Here is a 17,264-nt window from a genome sequence, read left to right on the forward strand (position 1 = left end):
CACACAGTCCTTGGTAATCATCCTGCTGCGTTACTTGTGTACTGTAGTCTGCCAGTGCAGTAACGTTGTTAACAGCAGTGCGACATGCACCAGTACACAGCTGCAGAAATGACCGATATGGTGCTTGTATACGGCAAAGTGGATTGCAGTGATAGAGCTGCTGCAAGATTGTATGCAGAACATTTTCCAGATGGACGTACCCCACATCATTCCATGTTCGCAGCCATCAAGGGACGACTAAGAGAAGCCGGACAGTTCCACGTATGTACGTACTTTCTGCCTGAGGTGTGTATCCATTGTACAGTAAAGTAGTAGCACTTTGTGCTTGTTACTTGCGAATACATACTATCCCCATTCTACTGTTTGTCCTCTGTTAGGTGCCAAAACGCGATGCGGGTCGTCCACGGTCGGCTAGAACACTACTGTTTGAGGAGGACCCTTCCACCAGCACTCGGCAAGTGGCACAGGCACTGCACATGGATAAAAGTGCCGTGTGGCGTGTTGTCCATGAACAGCAGCACCATCCATACCATCTTCAGCAAGACCAGGCATAATGGGAGGAGGACTGCCCACGACAAGTACACTTTGCGCAGTGGTATTTACAACAATGCGTACTCCAGCCACAATTCCCAAGCTTGGTGCTATTCATGGATGAATGCACTTTTACTGGAGACGGCCGTATTAAACTTGAACAACATGCATGTTTGAGCGGACGAAAATCTGTGTGCAGGTGATTTGAATTTGAAATCCCCAACGCAGGTTCAATATTAACATCTGGGCTGGAATAATTGGTGACCACATCATTGGGCCGTATCTACTGCCAAACAGACTGACGGGACAAATCTATGTCACTTTTATTAGAGATATTTTGCCAACCCCATTTTATGAAGTGCCACGAAATGTTCGGCAGGTAATGTGGCTGCAACATGATGGAGCTCCTGCACACTTTGATGTAAATGTGCGGAATCACCTCAACGTTGCATTTTTAAATCGATGGATTAGTAGAGGTGAACCAGCTCCGTGGCCAGCACAGTCGCCAGATTTGACACCTCTCAAGTACTTTCTGTGGGGTAGTGAGAAGAGTATGGTGGATGACACTCCTGTAACGTCAGTGTGGAAGACCTTATTGCTCCAGTCCACAGAACGATTGAAATTCTTCAAAGACAACCGCACGTATTGGGTCATGTGCATGTTGCTCAGCACTGCCGATGTAGGCTCTGCAATGACGTAGGAGATACACAGTTCGAACCCTATTTGTAATGAGCCTGATGTGCTACTCATGTTGGCTTTATTGACTGCATGTTGAATGCGTACCCTTCTTACACTTTGATAGGCTACAGCGTCCAAGCTGTGCGTTTCCGAATATAGGTTCCTTCTTGAATACCGATCAGTTTGCCTTCCCACATAACATACTAAGCGTTGTCAGTGTTTTTTTGGACACCCTGTAGATATGTACAATTACTGCTTTCGTCCAGTCATAGGGTACCTTACTTACATTCCATGTTAATCTTGTTCCTTTATAAAACTATTTCATACCTCCCCACTATATTTCACCATTTCAGGTCTAATTTCAGCCATTCCTGCTGCTTTATGATAACATAGTTCAATTACTATCTTTTGCACTCCCTTGAGAATAATTCTATTGCCTTCATTCTTCTCCTCCCCATGAATTCCATTGTTTGGAATTTAACAGAAAGATTTCCTTTTACGTTGAGATGTTAAAATTTTCCTTCCAGTTGTCCATTGTTTCTTTAGGATCTACAATGAGTTCCCCTGATATATCCAATAAAGTACAACTGTTCATTTCCCTTTCCCCCTCCCTTTTAAGATTTCCTTATTACAGTCCAGATCAGGCGAGTTGGCTGTGCAGTTAGGAGCGCGCAGCTGTGAGCTTGCATCCGGGAGATATTGGGTTCGAACCCCACTGTCTGCAGCCCTGAAAATGGTTTCCCTAGTTTCCCCATTTTCACACATTGCAAATGCTGGGGCTGTACCTCAATTAAGGCCACGCCTGCTTCCTTCCTGCTCGTAGGCCTTTTTTGTCCCATCATCGCGATAAGGCCTATCTGTGTCGGCACAGCTTAAAGCAAATTCTATTACAGTCCAGAACGGTTTCCCTGCTGCTTGACCAAGCCTCTCCAGGTTATTACCAAAATCTTCTGATGATTTCTTCTTGAACTCTGCAATAATTTGTTTCACTCTTTTTCTTTCCTCTACGTACAGTTCCCTATCTGCATCAGTTCTTGTTTGGAACAATTTCTTCTTATGTTGACAAGCTGCCTTGACTTCATTAATGAAATAAAAATGGAATTTAATTCAAATCCTCACTCACAGAGTCTACGTCCTTTGAAATCCTCATTCACCAAAAATTACCTTTGATTTTTAATTGGAAGCTGATATCTTTCATTGCCAAGCAGCTAGTTAAGAGGAATTCAACACCCCTCTTCTATTGCAGATCGAGCAGATGGTATGCTGTTGTGGAATTATGTAGCAGGCACAAAAGTGATTTAGAAAATAATTTGTGCTTCTTGAATGATTAAAAAAAAAACCTCTTGTATTCTTGCTCATTTGTCTGTATTTGTTTGTTTGTATTTGATGGGCACTACAAATTCAGGGCTTGTATCAGAGTAGGAAGCATACTTTAAGCCTATAAACAGATACGATATCACTGAGCGAGTGGCTGCATGGTTTGAGTCATGTAGCTGTCAACTTGGATTCGAGAGATAGTGGATTCGAACCCCACTGTTGGCAGCTCTGAAGGTGGTTTTCCATGGTTTCCCCATTTATACATCAGGCAAATGCTGGGGTTGCACCTTAAGTAGCATGATTTTTGCTAAATCATGATGCGTCCGAAAAGAGGACTGTTGATATAAAGACTGCATTACTGCCTATTTTGTGTATTATCCACTGACAAAATGTTGCAAATTGTGTGGATAAAACTTATTTTTAAGTAATATTCTCATAAGAGCTGACAGGCTGATGTTTATCTGTTGGACCAGTTCCTGTGTACCAATAGGAGAGGCATTCCAGACAGTGTCCAAACGAACCTCTGAACATGTGAATGTGAACTCAACAGAGGGATTGCACTCAAGTCTTACCTATTTAATATCACACTAGGCATCAAACCATAAGCTTTTTGAGCAACAGCCAATAGTTACTTGAATAGCTTTCTGCATCATCATGCCAGGTTCTCATGCTACATGAGTTGCAAGTTCAGAGGGATGGAACACAGTTTCTCATATTGTCTTCAGGTCATAAATATAATACATCAAATTACAATATGCTATCGGGGTGTGATCAACTGAATTAAAGCTGTGTAATAATATAAAGTTAACATTTATGTTGTTCTTAAAGGAGAAATTTAAGATAATATTAAAGACTAAAATATTCTCATGAACGATTTATTACTAAACTATTAAAATTGGAGGCAAGGCTTCTGCTTACTTTTTTATTCATGATGATATATATATGATGTCATATGCCTGCATTTAATCAAAGCTCTGACTTTGATTTTTACCCGACCTTGTTATAAAATTGAAATGCGCTTCATGTTGTCACATCTGTATTTAAATAGAAACATCAAGCAAATTGCACTTGAATACTCTCTTGTTGAGTGATCCATGTGTGTCTACATCATCTCATCTTGTAAATTTATAATGCTGTTATAGGTTCTTAAATCTGTTCGCATTCTATTTTGTGTTATCGTAATATTTTGGAATATTTACTGATTCTCTTTCACTCTCTCTCACACAGCTTGGGTTCGTTTGGACACTGTCTGGAATGTCTCTCCTATTGGTACACAGGAATTGGTCCAAAAGATAAACATCAGCCTGTCAGCTCTTATGAGATTATTACTTAAAAATAAATTTTATCCACACAATTTGCAAAATTTTGTCAGTGGATAATACACAAAATAGGCAGTGTTAGTGATTCATTTTCGCAGGTTGCTTTACGTCGCACCGACACAGATAGGTTTTATGGCAACGATGGGACAAGAAAGGGCTAGAAGTGGGAAGGAGTGGCCGTGGCCTTATTTAAGGTACAGCCCCAGCATTTGCCTGGTGTGAAAATGGGGAAACCATGGAAAACAATCTTCAGGGCTGCCGACAGTGGGGCTCGAACCCACTGTCTCCCGAATGTTTGTGATTCCAAGCATAATTTGTAACAACTGTACGTAAACATGCTCCAGGATAATGTTCAATATTTGTTTGATCCCATACCCAGTCATATGAAAACTGGTATCCTGGCACAAGGTTAAAGTGAATTTATTTTGCTCTAAAAGTGGGTAGAACACTATCCTTATGCAGTGATGATGTAGTCACTACATTCTGTTGTATGTAGTATCATAGTACTAAAATTTCACTATCCAGTTTCCTTCTTGGTATGCAGATTTTTATCTTGGTGAGAATATTTTTCACTTAAAGGACATAAATTATGTTGTGACTTCCAGAATTGTGATACCTGTTAAAAACCTTGAATAAGATCATTGTGCTATTTGTATGTCATTGCAAAGCAAACTATATTCTAAATACCCAATCTGTTGAATCCTGCTGATTTTTCACGAATGAATTTTCAACTGAAAAATCCTTTAGTTCAGGAAGGCACCCGACCAAAACCTGAAATAAACTGGGGTGGACCAGTGACCTGAGAAATGACTGGGATAAATTTAAAATCCCTTTCTGTCTACCAAATAATTTTATGTAAAATGAACATGTGTTGTGCCATTTTTGTGTGTTTTAGTATCAGTCATCAATCCTGTATATTTCTTGAGTGTGGAAATGGTATAGTATTTTGTGCCATTACTGCATCTCTTCAAGTGTGTTTAATATGCATAACATGGACTGTAGCCATATTTGGCATTGATTCATTTAGTTGCTCCTCAGTTCCTTTTTTTCAAATTTCCATTTGATGTCACTCAACCAAACCTGTTCTGTCTATTCCCTACACCAATATTTTTTTTTTCAGTTGAATACTCTTTTCATTCTCCAGCTTTTCAAGGCCTGTTACTTTCCATAATGGCACCTTCTCTCCTTTTCATGGTGTTGATGACATAAATATTAAACTCTGTCAATAGTCAGGATTCAGAGTGACCACCAAAATTTGCCATGACCTAGATTTGTACCACTCAAATTTGGCTCCATTTTCCTCTCTAGGGTACATACCATAACATAACCCTTCAATATGACTTCTGTGTTCATTATGGACCTGAGTGTATCTTCATGAGGTGAGCCAACCCCAGAGAGAGAATTCTTTAAGTCATTGGCCTTCTGTTCCCTAGATAGTGGATCCAGCTCTAGCCGAGCTGAGTGGCATTTTAGGACATTTGAAAGTACTCCATATTGTTAGCTTTTAGCACACTGAAGAACTATCATGTCACAAAATTCCAACACCCTGTTGTCTTAAAATCCTTACCAGTTGAAGGGGCATTTAACAAATATTTGGTTATTTAAATCTCATCTTTCCCACATGGTACTTGTCATTTTGATTTGTTGCACAATTGAAAGATAAAGAAGCATTAATTAAGAATTTATGCAGGCAATTCAGGTACTACTTGAGAACTTTCAACTTCCGGTAATCCCTTTAAACTGAAAAAGATAACAACTGTGGAGCTTTTCAGTTCTCTTATTTTCTTTTTCTTCAATGCCATATTATCTGCAGTCCCGGGCATGACATTAAACTGCGTCTACTGAGTGACCACCGGTATAAGTGGTCTCCCTTATCGTTCTACGATGCGATTTTATTTGGCGTAAATAAATATCACACGAGAACACGTTCACTTCCTTGCATAAATTACTTTATTTACACTGTACGTCACAACACACAATTATACACACTAGCAAATGATACTATATACAACACTCAATAGCGGAGTACCCTGAAGTCAGTTCTGACAAGTACAGATATCAACAACACTGACGCGTGCACTATAACATACTCTCTCTTGAATTCACTGCCTCACTCACTTGAGTCCAATGATCTGACTGACTCGCTGACTTGACAGCTCGATATTTATACTATTCGATCAACCATCTAGAATGATCGACTTCTGGAAGTGTTCTTACAACACTCTAATGGAACACACTCGAAATATCGATCGACCAGCTAGTCGAACGTTCTTTTCCTATTTAATAACACACATGGAAATATCCACAACATTCGTAATGTCTCTACATGTATCTGGATAACAAAACCTTACAGTAAGTTTCCAGAACCTTTCACCTATACCAAATCATAGTACAATAAGCATAACATATGAACATTATGGAATTTTCTACTACCTTCGACCATATAGATTTTAAGGTTAAACAATACGATTTTGAGGTTATACAATTTTATACTAAATATTTACAGAGGAACCATATATTAGTCATGTTTAACACTAATAAAAGATAATTTAGCATTAATTAAACTATAATTAAAATATATTAATATAATAATTGAAGGTTTTACACCAATTGCAGCGCCGTACGTACGACACCCTCTACCAAGTGCCAACGGCCTTCCCGGAGCGCAGACGAGCAGGTAGAGTTCCAGGGCACCCTCTTGTCCTTGGGGTGGGAAACTGCCCCTAAAGGCGGAAGAGCCACTGGATGGCCAACGGCATAGGATCAGGAAGGCAAGGGGAAACCACCTGATTATCATCCCGTGAGCGCATCATGCAGAGTCAAGAAATGAATATTGGTATGCTGCGCGACCCAAGTAGCGATCGGCGTCAGTTTGGGTCCAGGCCGAACGATGTGAATTGTGCGACCGGACGTGCAGAGGTGAACGATCAGGCTTCGCATGGTAAATCTGCTTCTGATCGACCAAAATGCAGACCAACTTCGCAAAGGTAAAGCAATAGCTACATGGAATGTGAGAGGGTTACTTCAGATGGGAAAACTTTGCATTGTAGAAAGAGAACTAAAGAAACATCAAATAGACATTTGTGGACTGTCAGAAACTCACTGGAAAGGATGTGGGCATTTTGAAACAGATGACCATGTAATATACATTGCCGGGGCAATTGATACAGGTCAGAATGGCGTTGCGTTTCTTGTTGATAAGTGGATATCCCAGTATGTTGAGGAATACAGACCTATCAGTGGAAGAATACTGACCCTCACTCTCTACACCAAACCACATAAACTACACCTGATCCAGGTATATCTTCCCAGCATCACTGTAGACGACCAAGAAATCGAATACTTCTATGCAGACATGGAAAATATAATAGCATCACTTAAACCAAGAGGTATTACCATCATATTGGGAGACTTCAATGCAAAAGTAGAAACCACCTCGATGGACAACCACTTGCGAGAAACTGTAGGACAGTATGGCCTGGGTGCACGTAATGAGCGAGGCAATCGGTTGATACAGTTTGCAACCGAAAACAATCTTTCCATTATGAATACCATGTTTAAACACCACAAACGTCGTCTCTTTACGTGGACCTCCCCGAATGGGCATATTAAGAACCAAACTGATTACATCCTTGTCGATAAACGTTGGAGAACCTCCATCCGTAATGTGAAAACAAAAACCTAGTGCCGAATGCGGATCGGATCATCGTTTGCTCTGGGGCTACCTTAGAATTAAACTGAGCAAACCAGTTGTCAAAATAAACTCGAGAAAGTTAGCGGCCCCTGAGCCAGTTGCTTTCCAAGAAACACTACGAAACACTGGGCCACCTGTCCTAGAGGGAAATTGTGACATGGCTTCGAAGAGAATTGAAGAATGCATCACAGACGCAGCGAGCAAGGTCCCAAAGATGAACACCGCAGTGAAGCAACAACACTGGATGACTGACAAAACTTCGGCACTAGTTGAAATGAGAATTAACATCCGGCTCACAGTTACATATCCAGAGCAACAAGGACGACTAATGAAAAAACTGAACAGTGATATCAAACATGCTTGTAGAAGAGACAAGAATGAACACATTAAGCAACTGTGTGCAGAACTAGAGGCGCATGTGACCAAAAATCACAGCACAGAACTGTACGACAAGGTAAAATACTTAGCAAAAGAGTTTATGCCTAAGACTCAGATTATTAAAGATGACTAAGGGAATATCATCACAAATGCAGCAGGCATCGCCAAAGTATGGAGAGAATACTGCATCAAGCTGTTCACTGATGACCCACCACCAATGCCAGGTCACCAGAACCCAACAGACTTTGAACCAATGACCCTTAGAGAAGAAGTGGAACATGCAGTAAAGCTCCGGAACAGGAAAGTACCAGGCCAAGATGGAATTACTGCTTAAATCCTAAAGAACATGGGTGACCTAGGTGTTGACATCTTGCACAAGTTATGTCAGAAGATATGGACATCTGGAAATTGGCCGGACCAGTGTTGCCACTCCGTCTTCGTACCACTGTTCAAGAAAGGTTCTCCACTTGACTGTGCAAACTATCGAACGATAGCCCTCATCTCCCATGCAAGTAAAATCATGCTCACGGTGCTGAACGAGAGGCTGAAGACCTTCTTACTTCCACAAATCTCAGAGGAACAAACCGGGTTTGTTCCAGGCAAAGGAACTCGTGAGCAGGTCGTAAACATCCGGCAACTCATAGAGAAGACAAGGGAGTATAATATCAAGATGTTCCTTTGCTTTGTGGACTAAAAGAAAGTCTTCGACAAGGTAAAATGGTCAAAGCTCTGGGCTATACTCACTGAGATGGGGACGCCGAGACATTTAGTGTACCTGATCCAACAATTGTACTCTCGAACACTGCGACAGTGAGAGTTAATGGCGACCTCTCAGGCGTCTTTTCTACTTGTGCTGGAGTGCGACAAGGTTGCATTCTTTACCCCCTCATATTTAATGTATACAGTGAATATATTATGAGGGAGATTCTAGAGGACTTGAGTGATGGCATCACAGTTGGTGGCAGGAAAATTAAGAATCTTAGATATGCAGATGACACTGTGATCATTGCAACAGATGATCATGAACTAGAAGCCATCATGCGGAGGTTAGATGAGCGAAGCAGAGAATATGGTCTTGAAATCAACAATAAAAAGACCAAAGTGGTGATTGTAGACAGTTTTAATGACAACAGACCTGCCATAACAAGAATTGCAGATTATGAGATTGTCAGTCGCTTCGAGTATCTAGGATCTATTGTCACAAATACTGGAGACTGTGAACCTGATATCCGCAAGCGCATTGCGATTGTGAGAAATTCAACAGCGAAACTTACTCGCATCTGGAAGGACACCTCCATCACTTCCAAGGCAGAGCTCACCCTCATGCGAACTCTGATCTTCCCTATCGCGACCTATGCAGCAGAAACTTGGACGATAAAGACGGTGGATCGCCGCAGGATTGATGCTCTAGAAATGTGGTGCTATAGGAGATTACTACAAATATCATGGACAGCACACTGTACTAACGAATCGATCCTGCAACAGCTCAGCATCAGAACAAGACTGTCGACCCTTATCAACCAAAAACAACTCAGATAATTTGGTCATATTGCCAGAAGACAGGAGGCAATGGAAATACTTATCATAGAGGGAAAAGTCGAAGGCCGAAGACCTAGAGGATGTGTGCCGTTACGATGGACGGACCAGATCAAGAACTTGACCAGGATGTGCTTACAGCAAGCAAGTCGCCATGCCCAAAGCAGGGACTCCTGAAGGAAGATCACCAAAAGGATTGTCGCGTGATGCCACTACACCCTTAGGAAGGGTTGGACTAAGAGAGAGGATGAGAATGATATTCATTGAGAACCAACTAGGGGTGCAAAGCTGTGAGCTTGCATTATGGAGATAGTGGGTATTTGTTGTATATTGTGTGTTCATGAGTCAGAGAGGAAAAATTCCTGTGCATTGTAACACATGCATATCCCTTCCACGATACTTTTTTGGTTAGTGTTTCATTGTTAAAGTTTTCAATAGATAAATTGCCTCTTACCTCAGTTTCTAAAAATGACTACTTCGCATTGGTTACCTATTTTCCTCTTTTCTTCCATCACTACTCCATCTAGACACGTTTTCCTCTCCAACTGATAAAGGCATATGTTGAAATATTTCTTTTAGTGTGAATGTAATCTACCTTGTTTATGTCTTAGCCCCCTACTTAAGGTAAACTACTCTTCCATTTTAAATATCTTTCATTCATTTTGTGTTCGTAGAGAAAATTTATAGATCATTTTATTCCTTCCTGAAGTTTCTAATGTGATGATGTTACAGGCAGACGATGAAGCTCAGGATTCTCCTAGTGGCAGCAAACGATCCATGAAAACTAAGGTACATTTTAATATTACTCTTATTACTAAACAGTGGATTTTAGGCAAATGCCTATTTTTTTCCATTAACGTATTATACATGAATATTTAGGTCTATACAAAGCAGTTTTATGATGCCTAAAAATGCCTATTTTGACGCTAGTGCCTATTTTCCATTTGAAGTCTATTTTTAGTTCCAATTTTCCAGTTTGACTAGTTTTTCCTTTGTTAGATTTGAATTTCCATTTTCATTTTGATATTTTACACTGTTCATAATAATGATCATACTGTACCATTATTTTAAAGAGCCTGTAACTTAAGAGTCAACTATGATTCTTATGAGCCTGTACCATTAACCTTTTAAGTGCTGCGATACCAGTTGACTGTTTGGTACCTCAGTGCTGAGTTTTTTCATTCGTATGTAAAAAAATTTGTAGAAGCCTCAATTTTTAACTTATCAGTGGGGTGATTAGCTTAAAATGTTTATAAATGTTGGTTGTTTATAAATCTAAATGGAAATGGAAAATCCTACACTTATGTTCAATATTATTGTGAGAGAAAATAAAATTTCACTTATGTGCCCATGCGTGCATTATCTTTATATAAAGTAAAGACCCCAAAATAATATTATTTCCTAAAATCTGTAGGCAACTAATACATGTAACTTCTTAGAAATATATAATTTGATATTTTAAAATACTTTCCAAACCTGGAAGGTGGTGATAGTTAAATGTTTTCTACTGGTTGTTTGTGATGCCGAATTGTTCAACTATCTGCACCAGCTCCACCGGCACAAAAGTTTCTAAAAAATCAATGATTTTTGGGTTGTCATCAAACATTATTTGGCCCTCAGAGCCTGTCACAGTTACCTGAAACTCTGGTGAAGAAAAGTAATCCATCTGCCACAAAATTAGCGATAAAATAGCTTTTGTACTCACCGTGTTTTTCTTCTTTCGTTTAGAAGGAGGTTCTGTTTCTCTCTCACATACAATATTTTCAGCACTCTATCACTCTCACTTTCAAAATCGCTTAACAATTCCTTAAAAATGATTATCTCCATCATCACTTTCTGCTGTGGTTAATAACTGAAAGATTCTGTGATCCGAAATAACATTGCTGCAAGAGCAAGTAAATTGTTGTTCAGCAATGTTTGTTTACATCACAGATGAACTCCACTGACGTCTACAAAAAGCTCTGTAAGTTACTTCCCGAAGCTATAATCTCTGATCAGTTAGTTCTGAATAATGTCCAACAGATAGCAGAACATGTCAGAGATCAAATTCGGACTCGAAAGTGAACCGGGAAACTCAAAAAAATTAAAATTCCCGCGCACCGTCTATAGACGGGCGTAGCACTGGTGGACCGGCCGCATCAGCCAGTCTATAGGCAGGCGTAGCACTCATTGGGTTAAACACTGCAAGGACAGATAACAACCCCTTCCTCCTTCCGAGCTTTGGAAAGCCCAGCATTTAGTGACACAATGCGAACGCCCCAATCTCGTTACCTTTATGAATATAACCTTGTCAAATCTTGGAATTTCATCTTTCACTAGAACAACAGCTGCACATCTGGTATACTTGGGGATAAAACATGATGACCTCGTCTCACACCACTGCTCTCCAGCAGCAGCCCGGTGTCTCTTAGCGGCTTATAGAATTTACTATGTCTAATGTAGCCGGATTTGCCAAATAGTCTACTGCACTCAACACAAAGAAAGGGTAAAGATTGAAGGGAGTGTAGAAGAAAGTGGTTTGGCTACCTCTCCACACCAAACAATGATCACATACAACTCGTTAACTCAGCAGGGTGTGATTGACTCCTGGCTTCCAGCTCGCTTTCAGGAACTGAGGCCGTTATGTTTTGTCCCCAAGTATGTGTGTGTGTACTGTTGGTCTTTAGTGCTCGAAGTGTTCACCTGAAGAAAACATAATGCCGAAAATAAAATCATCTAAAGTATCATTAATTTTGTTACCGAGTTTTGGTGGTAGGTAGAGGAGTAAGAAGGTGCGGGCGTGAATGGGTCTCAAACTACGGAATCAAAGTTAATGTAAAATTTAACAAGGTTATATTTTCTTTTCAAGATTAAGTAATAACAAAGAACAGGTACTTAGTAGCCGAAACACAATTTGAAATGTACAATTACAGGGATTACAGAATTTGGGCTTCGAGCCCTGAGTTCACAATTCTTGAGCAACTAGCCCAAATTTCCGATATACAAATTTTTAACAAAGGGGCAGAAGACTCCAATCAAACCCTGGAGCACTTGCTCCAAATTACACAGTAAAGCCTCCTCGAGGCACACAACACTCCGTTTCCAAAAGAGCCACTCGCTCTTTAATTTAAGCCTCTCCCAGGCCACACCAAACTCCACCTTCAAGTTGTCCTCAACGGACATAAACACAGGGGTAAAATACCCAATCTACTGAGGTCTATTAAATGAAAAGCGGTTTAATTAAATGACCTCTAAAACAATTTGAGAGGAGGCGAACTTGCACTCCTAATACACTTTGATTTTAAGACCTACTTTGGCTCTTAGGCCACTGATGCAAGGGCTAATCCCATACTACAGAGGTGACTTAGAAAAGAACAATTTGTTTTACGTTATCGAAGAATAGGTTGAGAAAAATAAGTTCACCTCAAAACAATATGAGTGGGAGCTCGAGAGGGTTAGCACTCTCTATCCCAGTATGTAGCTTTACAAGAGAATAGAGGAAAAGAGTAGTTACATTTTAGGAAAAGGTTACATGGTAGAACGCTTCGCACCCGCCCCGAAAGTTAAACTGCTGAGCAAGAAAAGAATGAATTTATTAATCGGCCATTACCTTATTGTTGACCGCTGCCGAAGAAAGAGGCGCTTCCCGCCTCCTGCTATGTACTTAATACACTGAAAGATCGAACAGAAGTGGCCCGGAGACCCTAAAATCAGCAGTTTATATCCTCTCGCGGAAGGTTCTAGGCGTTAGGGGAATGAAAACACCCTCCCTCAACGTTTTTATTGGATAGGACCCCGCAACAGATTCAAGTTGGGGGAAGATACACCAGATTGGTCAGAAATAAATAGAAGAATTTCGGGATTGGATACATTCATAACAAGGGGAAGAAAGGGGTAAATATTGCCAACTTAAATAATGACAGAAAGAAATTTAACAAAGAACAAACTCTTAAAATTAAATTTTCTCCAACAAAATAGTTCTTTGACTCCGCACTAGGTTGCACTATTGTAGATCTTCAGTAGTGTCCTCTAGAAGAGAAAGTTCACACTTCTTACTTCAAGTGAAACAAAACCTCATCAAAAATGACACAGTTCAAAAACTCAAAATTTTCCACGTGGTGACATCTTCTGAGAAAGTAGAGAATTAATAGCGTAGATAAAGTTCAGAGTTCCTCCAGCAGAGGAGTTTCAACTGGCGCACATTTTAAATTAGCGGAGTGGAGGTGTACCGCCCGGTACAAATTTGACAGTGGCTCCTTGAATTCCCCGATTACTCGACAGATGAGGAGATTATTTTTTTGCCAAGTTTGCACAAAGAGGTGAGTAAAACATTTTTTTTTTCAACTTCCGTACAATAATTTGATGATAAAACTAGTCGTGCTAAGTAGAAACAGTTCTGTAATCAAATAATAGTTAACAAATAATGACATAAATATTTAAATGTTTGCTTTTTCAGGTGTCCAGTGTAAAAAAGAACCATCTAATACAACATGGGCAGGGTGCTCTATACAAGGCAAATGCAGAACATAAATCTAAACTGAATCAGACACTTTTGACGCAGACTTCCGAGACTTTATCCAGGAAAAACGCATTTATTACTGATTTGTGTCGTGCCATTGCAGCAGCAAACATCCCGTTTAAAACTTTACAAGACCCCCATTTCAGAAATTTCTTGGTAAAGTACTGCCACTAATCAGTTCCTTCAGAGTCGACCCTTCGGAAAACATATTTGCAAGCTACATACGAGGATGCTATTTCTAGGATAAAAATGGATCTTTGAGATTCATATTTGTGGTTCTCGGTTGATGAAACAATGGACAACCTGGGCTGTAGTTTGTCAAGCTTAATCCTGATGCACCATCCAGAGCTTGTCTGGTCTACACGAAACAGTTGAGTAATACCAATCAGAATACAGTGCCTCATTTTGTGAACAGTGGACTCAAAGTTATAAATCCCAATGAAGACAAAGATTTAATAGCTGTGACAGATGCTGCTTCGTATATGGCACCTGCTGGGGTACACTTCAGGTTTTTTCCCTTCTCTTGTTGCTATCACCTGCTGGCCCAAGGTCTAAATTGAGTAGCGCAGCAGATCAGACTGGAGTTTCCGAAGGTGAACAAAATAATCTCGTCTGTGAATAGTGTTTTTGTAAAAGCTCCATTAAGAGTACAGGCTTTTAGACAGAAACTGCCATATGTTCCTCTTCTTCCAGAACCAGTACTCACTCTATGAGGAACATGGGTGAGAGCAGTAGACTACTACAGTGAGCATTTCCGACCAGTCAAGAGCTTGGCTCAACTTTTGAGGATGTTTCAGTTTGAGTAACCAACGCTAAGAAAGTTCTGAATGACTCTGGTATTGAAAATGACTTGGTGTACATTAAGGGTCGTTTCACATTCATTGCAAATGCTATTACTGCTCTTGAAAGTCATGGGAAACCTCTGAACACAGCAGAGCAGAAACTATCTGAAGGGATTAAGAAGTTTGATTCAGTTTTTCAGAAAAACATCAGTTTGGAGAGTTTGTTCATTGCCGCTAACATTTTAACGGGAAAGAATGACAATGAAGGTGAAGGTGAAATCCCAGTTCATCTCTTCAAAAAACTTAAAATATCGCCCTGTGTCTTCAGTTTACATTGAATGCTCTTTCTCAGCGTACAAATTAATACTTACTGATAAACTCCATAACTTTCCTGTGGACAGTTTAGTGTGTGTTTACTATGTACTGTAAAGCCACCTACGGGCTTAATGTTTAACCTCAGTCTGTAATTGTGAGTTATATGTCATAGGATATAAACTTCATGGTTCTGATCCGTATTGAATTGTAATCACAACCAGGCAAAACAGAAAGCCTATTTATATTTAGGTCTTAAGGCTGAAGATGGCCAGTCCTGGCTGAAACTAGTTCCTAATTAATATAATTTAGAATGTTGCATATTATAGTATTGAAAGGTAGTTACATGTGCCGATTGTGAAATGTATTTGGTTTTTAAATACCGATATTGCATATTAAATTAAGATCATTTAAGGTCATTTACACTACTTTTTTAATGTTTTCTTGATATATGCTCAGTTATATATATCTGCCTGTTATTCATTTTAATGCCTAAATGTTGCAGTTAAGGAGCTTATTTTAGGTGCCTAAAACATTACCTTTTAGAGCCTAAACTTCCGCTGTCTACTTATTACGTAGCTGAAAATAAATATTATAATATTGCAATGTGGAAGCGGATAGTAGGTAAATAAATACACAACAGATGGCATTTACTCTAACACAGGGCCTCTCAAGCTTTCTTGTATGGAGGGCCAATAGTTATGAAAAGGGCAGTTCACAGGCAACAGACTTATTACTATTATTGCTATTTATTATTATTATTATTATTATTATTATTATTATTATTATTATTATTATTATTATTATTATTATTATTATTATTATTATTAATTTGTATATTGTTTCCTTTTGTCCAAGTGAGTAATGAAATTATACTAACTAATCCAATTTTCTAAATTAAGTAAAAACATGCATGCATTAAATACCTAATGGAACTGGTTTTTTGAAGATAACAAAGTACTGATGTGCAGTTTATGTTTAGTGATGGTGAGTAGTAACACGTCTTGTAGATGACCTTTACTCAGGATTGATCTCAATCTTGACTTCTAGATTTTCAACTTGGAGAATGTTTGCTCACATATATAAGTTGAAGAAAACATGGTGATCAAACACTGGGCTTCTTTCTTCAGAGCTGGATACTTTTCTTCTGGAAACAACTTATAAAACTTAAGATGATCATTAGGATCAAAGACCCCTTCATTGTGTCATAACATTGCAAGTCCAGTATTTATAACTGTAGTTCATCTGGTGCTTCATCAGCTTCAAATGTTGGTGAAGATAAACAAAGACGTTTCCGAATCCACTTTTACAAAATCAGCAAGTATGGATGCAAATTATTCTTTAATGCCCTGAATTGCTTCTATGAAAGAATGATTCATGAAAGGTGTGTCGGGGTATTGGTTTTGTAGGTCATGCACTGTTGGAAAATATATTGCATTTCTGTTGGAAATTTGTTTCCTGAATAATTTCAGTTTCAATTGAAATGATTTTACTGCACTTCAGGCAACATTGTTTAGCTTATCTTTCCCCTGAAACACTGTGTTAAAGGTGTTTAAATTTTTCGTCATATCGACATGGAATGCTAGGCAGGATAGCCAATCAGGATCACTTTAACAAATTACACAGCTTTCCTTTTTCTTCAAGAAATTGCTGGGTATCCTGTCGTCGTGCAAAAAATTACATCACCATATTAACTGTTGAGTTCATCCACAAATATTTGAAAACTTCAGTGTGTCAAGATACTACTTTGAAAGACATTAACTTTGTGACAGTCTGCATAACTCCAGCGAGATTTAATGCCTTTGCACAAAGTGCTCTTTGGTGTATAATGCAATGAAGTTCGTGCACCGTGCCCACCAAAGATGCTACTTTTTTGTTTACTTGTTTCACCATTCCTGAATGAATTCCCAACATACATGGTGCACCATCTGTAGTTACACTGCAGAGTTTAATCTACTTAAGTCTGACACTATTGACATATTTTACTACTTCCTCAAATAAGTCTGTCCCTTTTGTGGCACCATGCATGCGTCTCACTCCTATAAGCTCTTCAGTTATCGTGAAATCAATATTCACACCTCTGACAATTATCAAAAGTTCAGCAGTATCGCTTACACCAGTGCTCTTCATGTGCAATGGAAAACTATACATACTCGTTGCCTATTTTAATAAGCTGCTGCCGAACACTTGCCACTAATTCTTCCACAAGTCTACCAGCA

General features: G+C 39.3%; 1 protein-coding gene across 2 annotated transcripts in view; it reads left to right on the plus strand.

The window, feature by feature from the left end:
- The window catches only part of LOC136863060 (UBX domain-containing protein 7), a 463,333-nt gene that overhangs the window by 229,999 nt on the left and 216,070 nt on the right, over window positions 1–17,264 (plus strand). For both annotated transcript variants that reach the window (XM_067139389.2, XM_067139390.2), the window contains one exon: window positions 10,186–10,242. In XM_067139389.2, the coding sequence (XP_066995490.1) occupies window positions 10,186–10,242 (57 nt within the window). The remainder of the gene's footprint in view (window positions 1–10,185; window positions 10,243–17,264) is intronic.

This window comes from Anabrus simplex, chromosome 2 (genome assembly GCF_040414725.1).
Source record: "Anabrus simplex isolate iqAnaSimp1 chromosome 2, ASM4041472v1, whole genome shotgun sequence".
NCBI classification, from domain to species: Eukaryota; Metazoa; Arthropoda; class Insecta; order Orthoptera; family Tettigoniidae; genus Anabrus; species Anabrus simplex.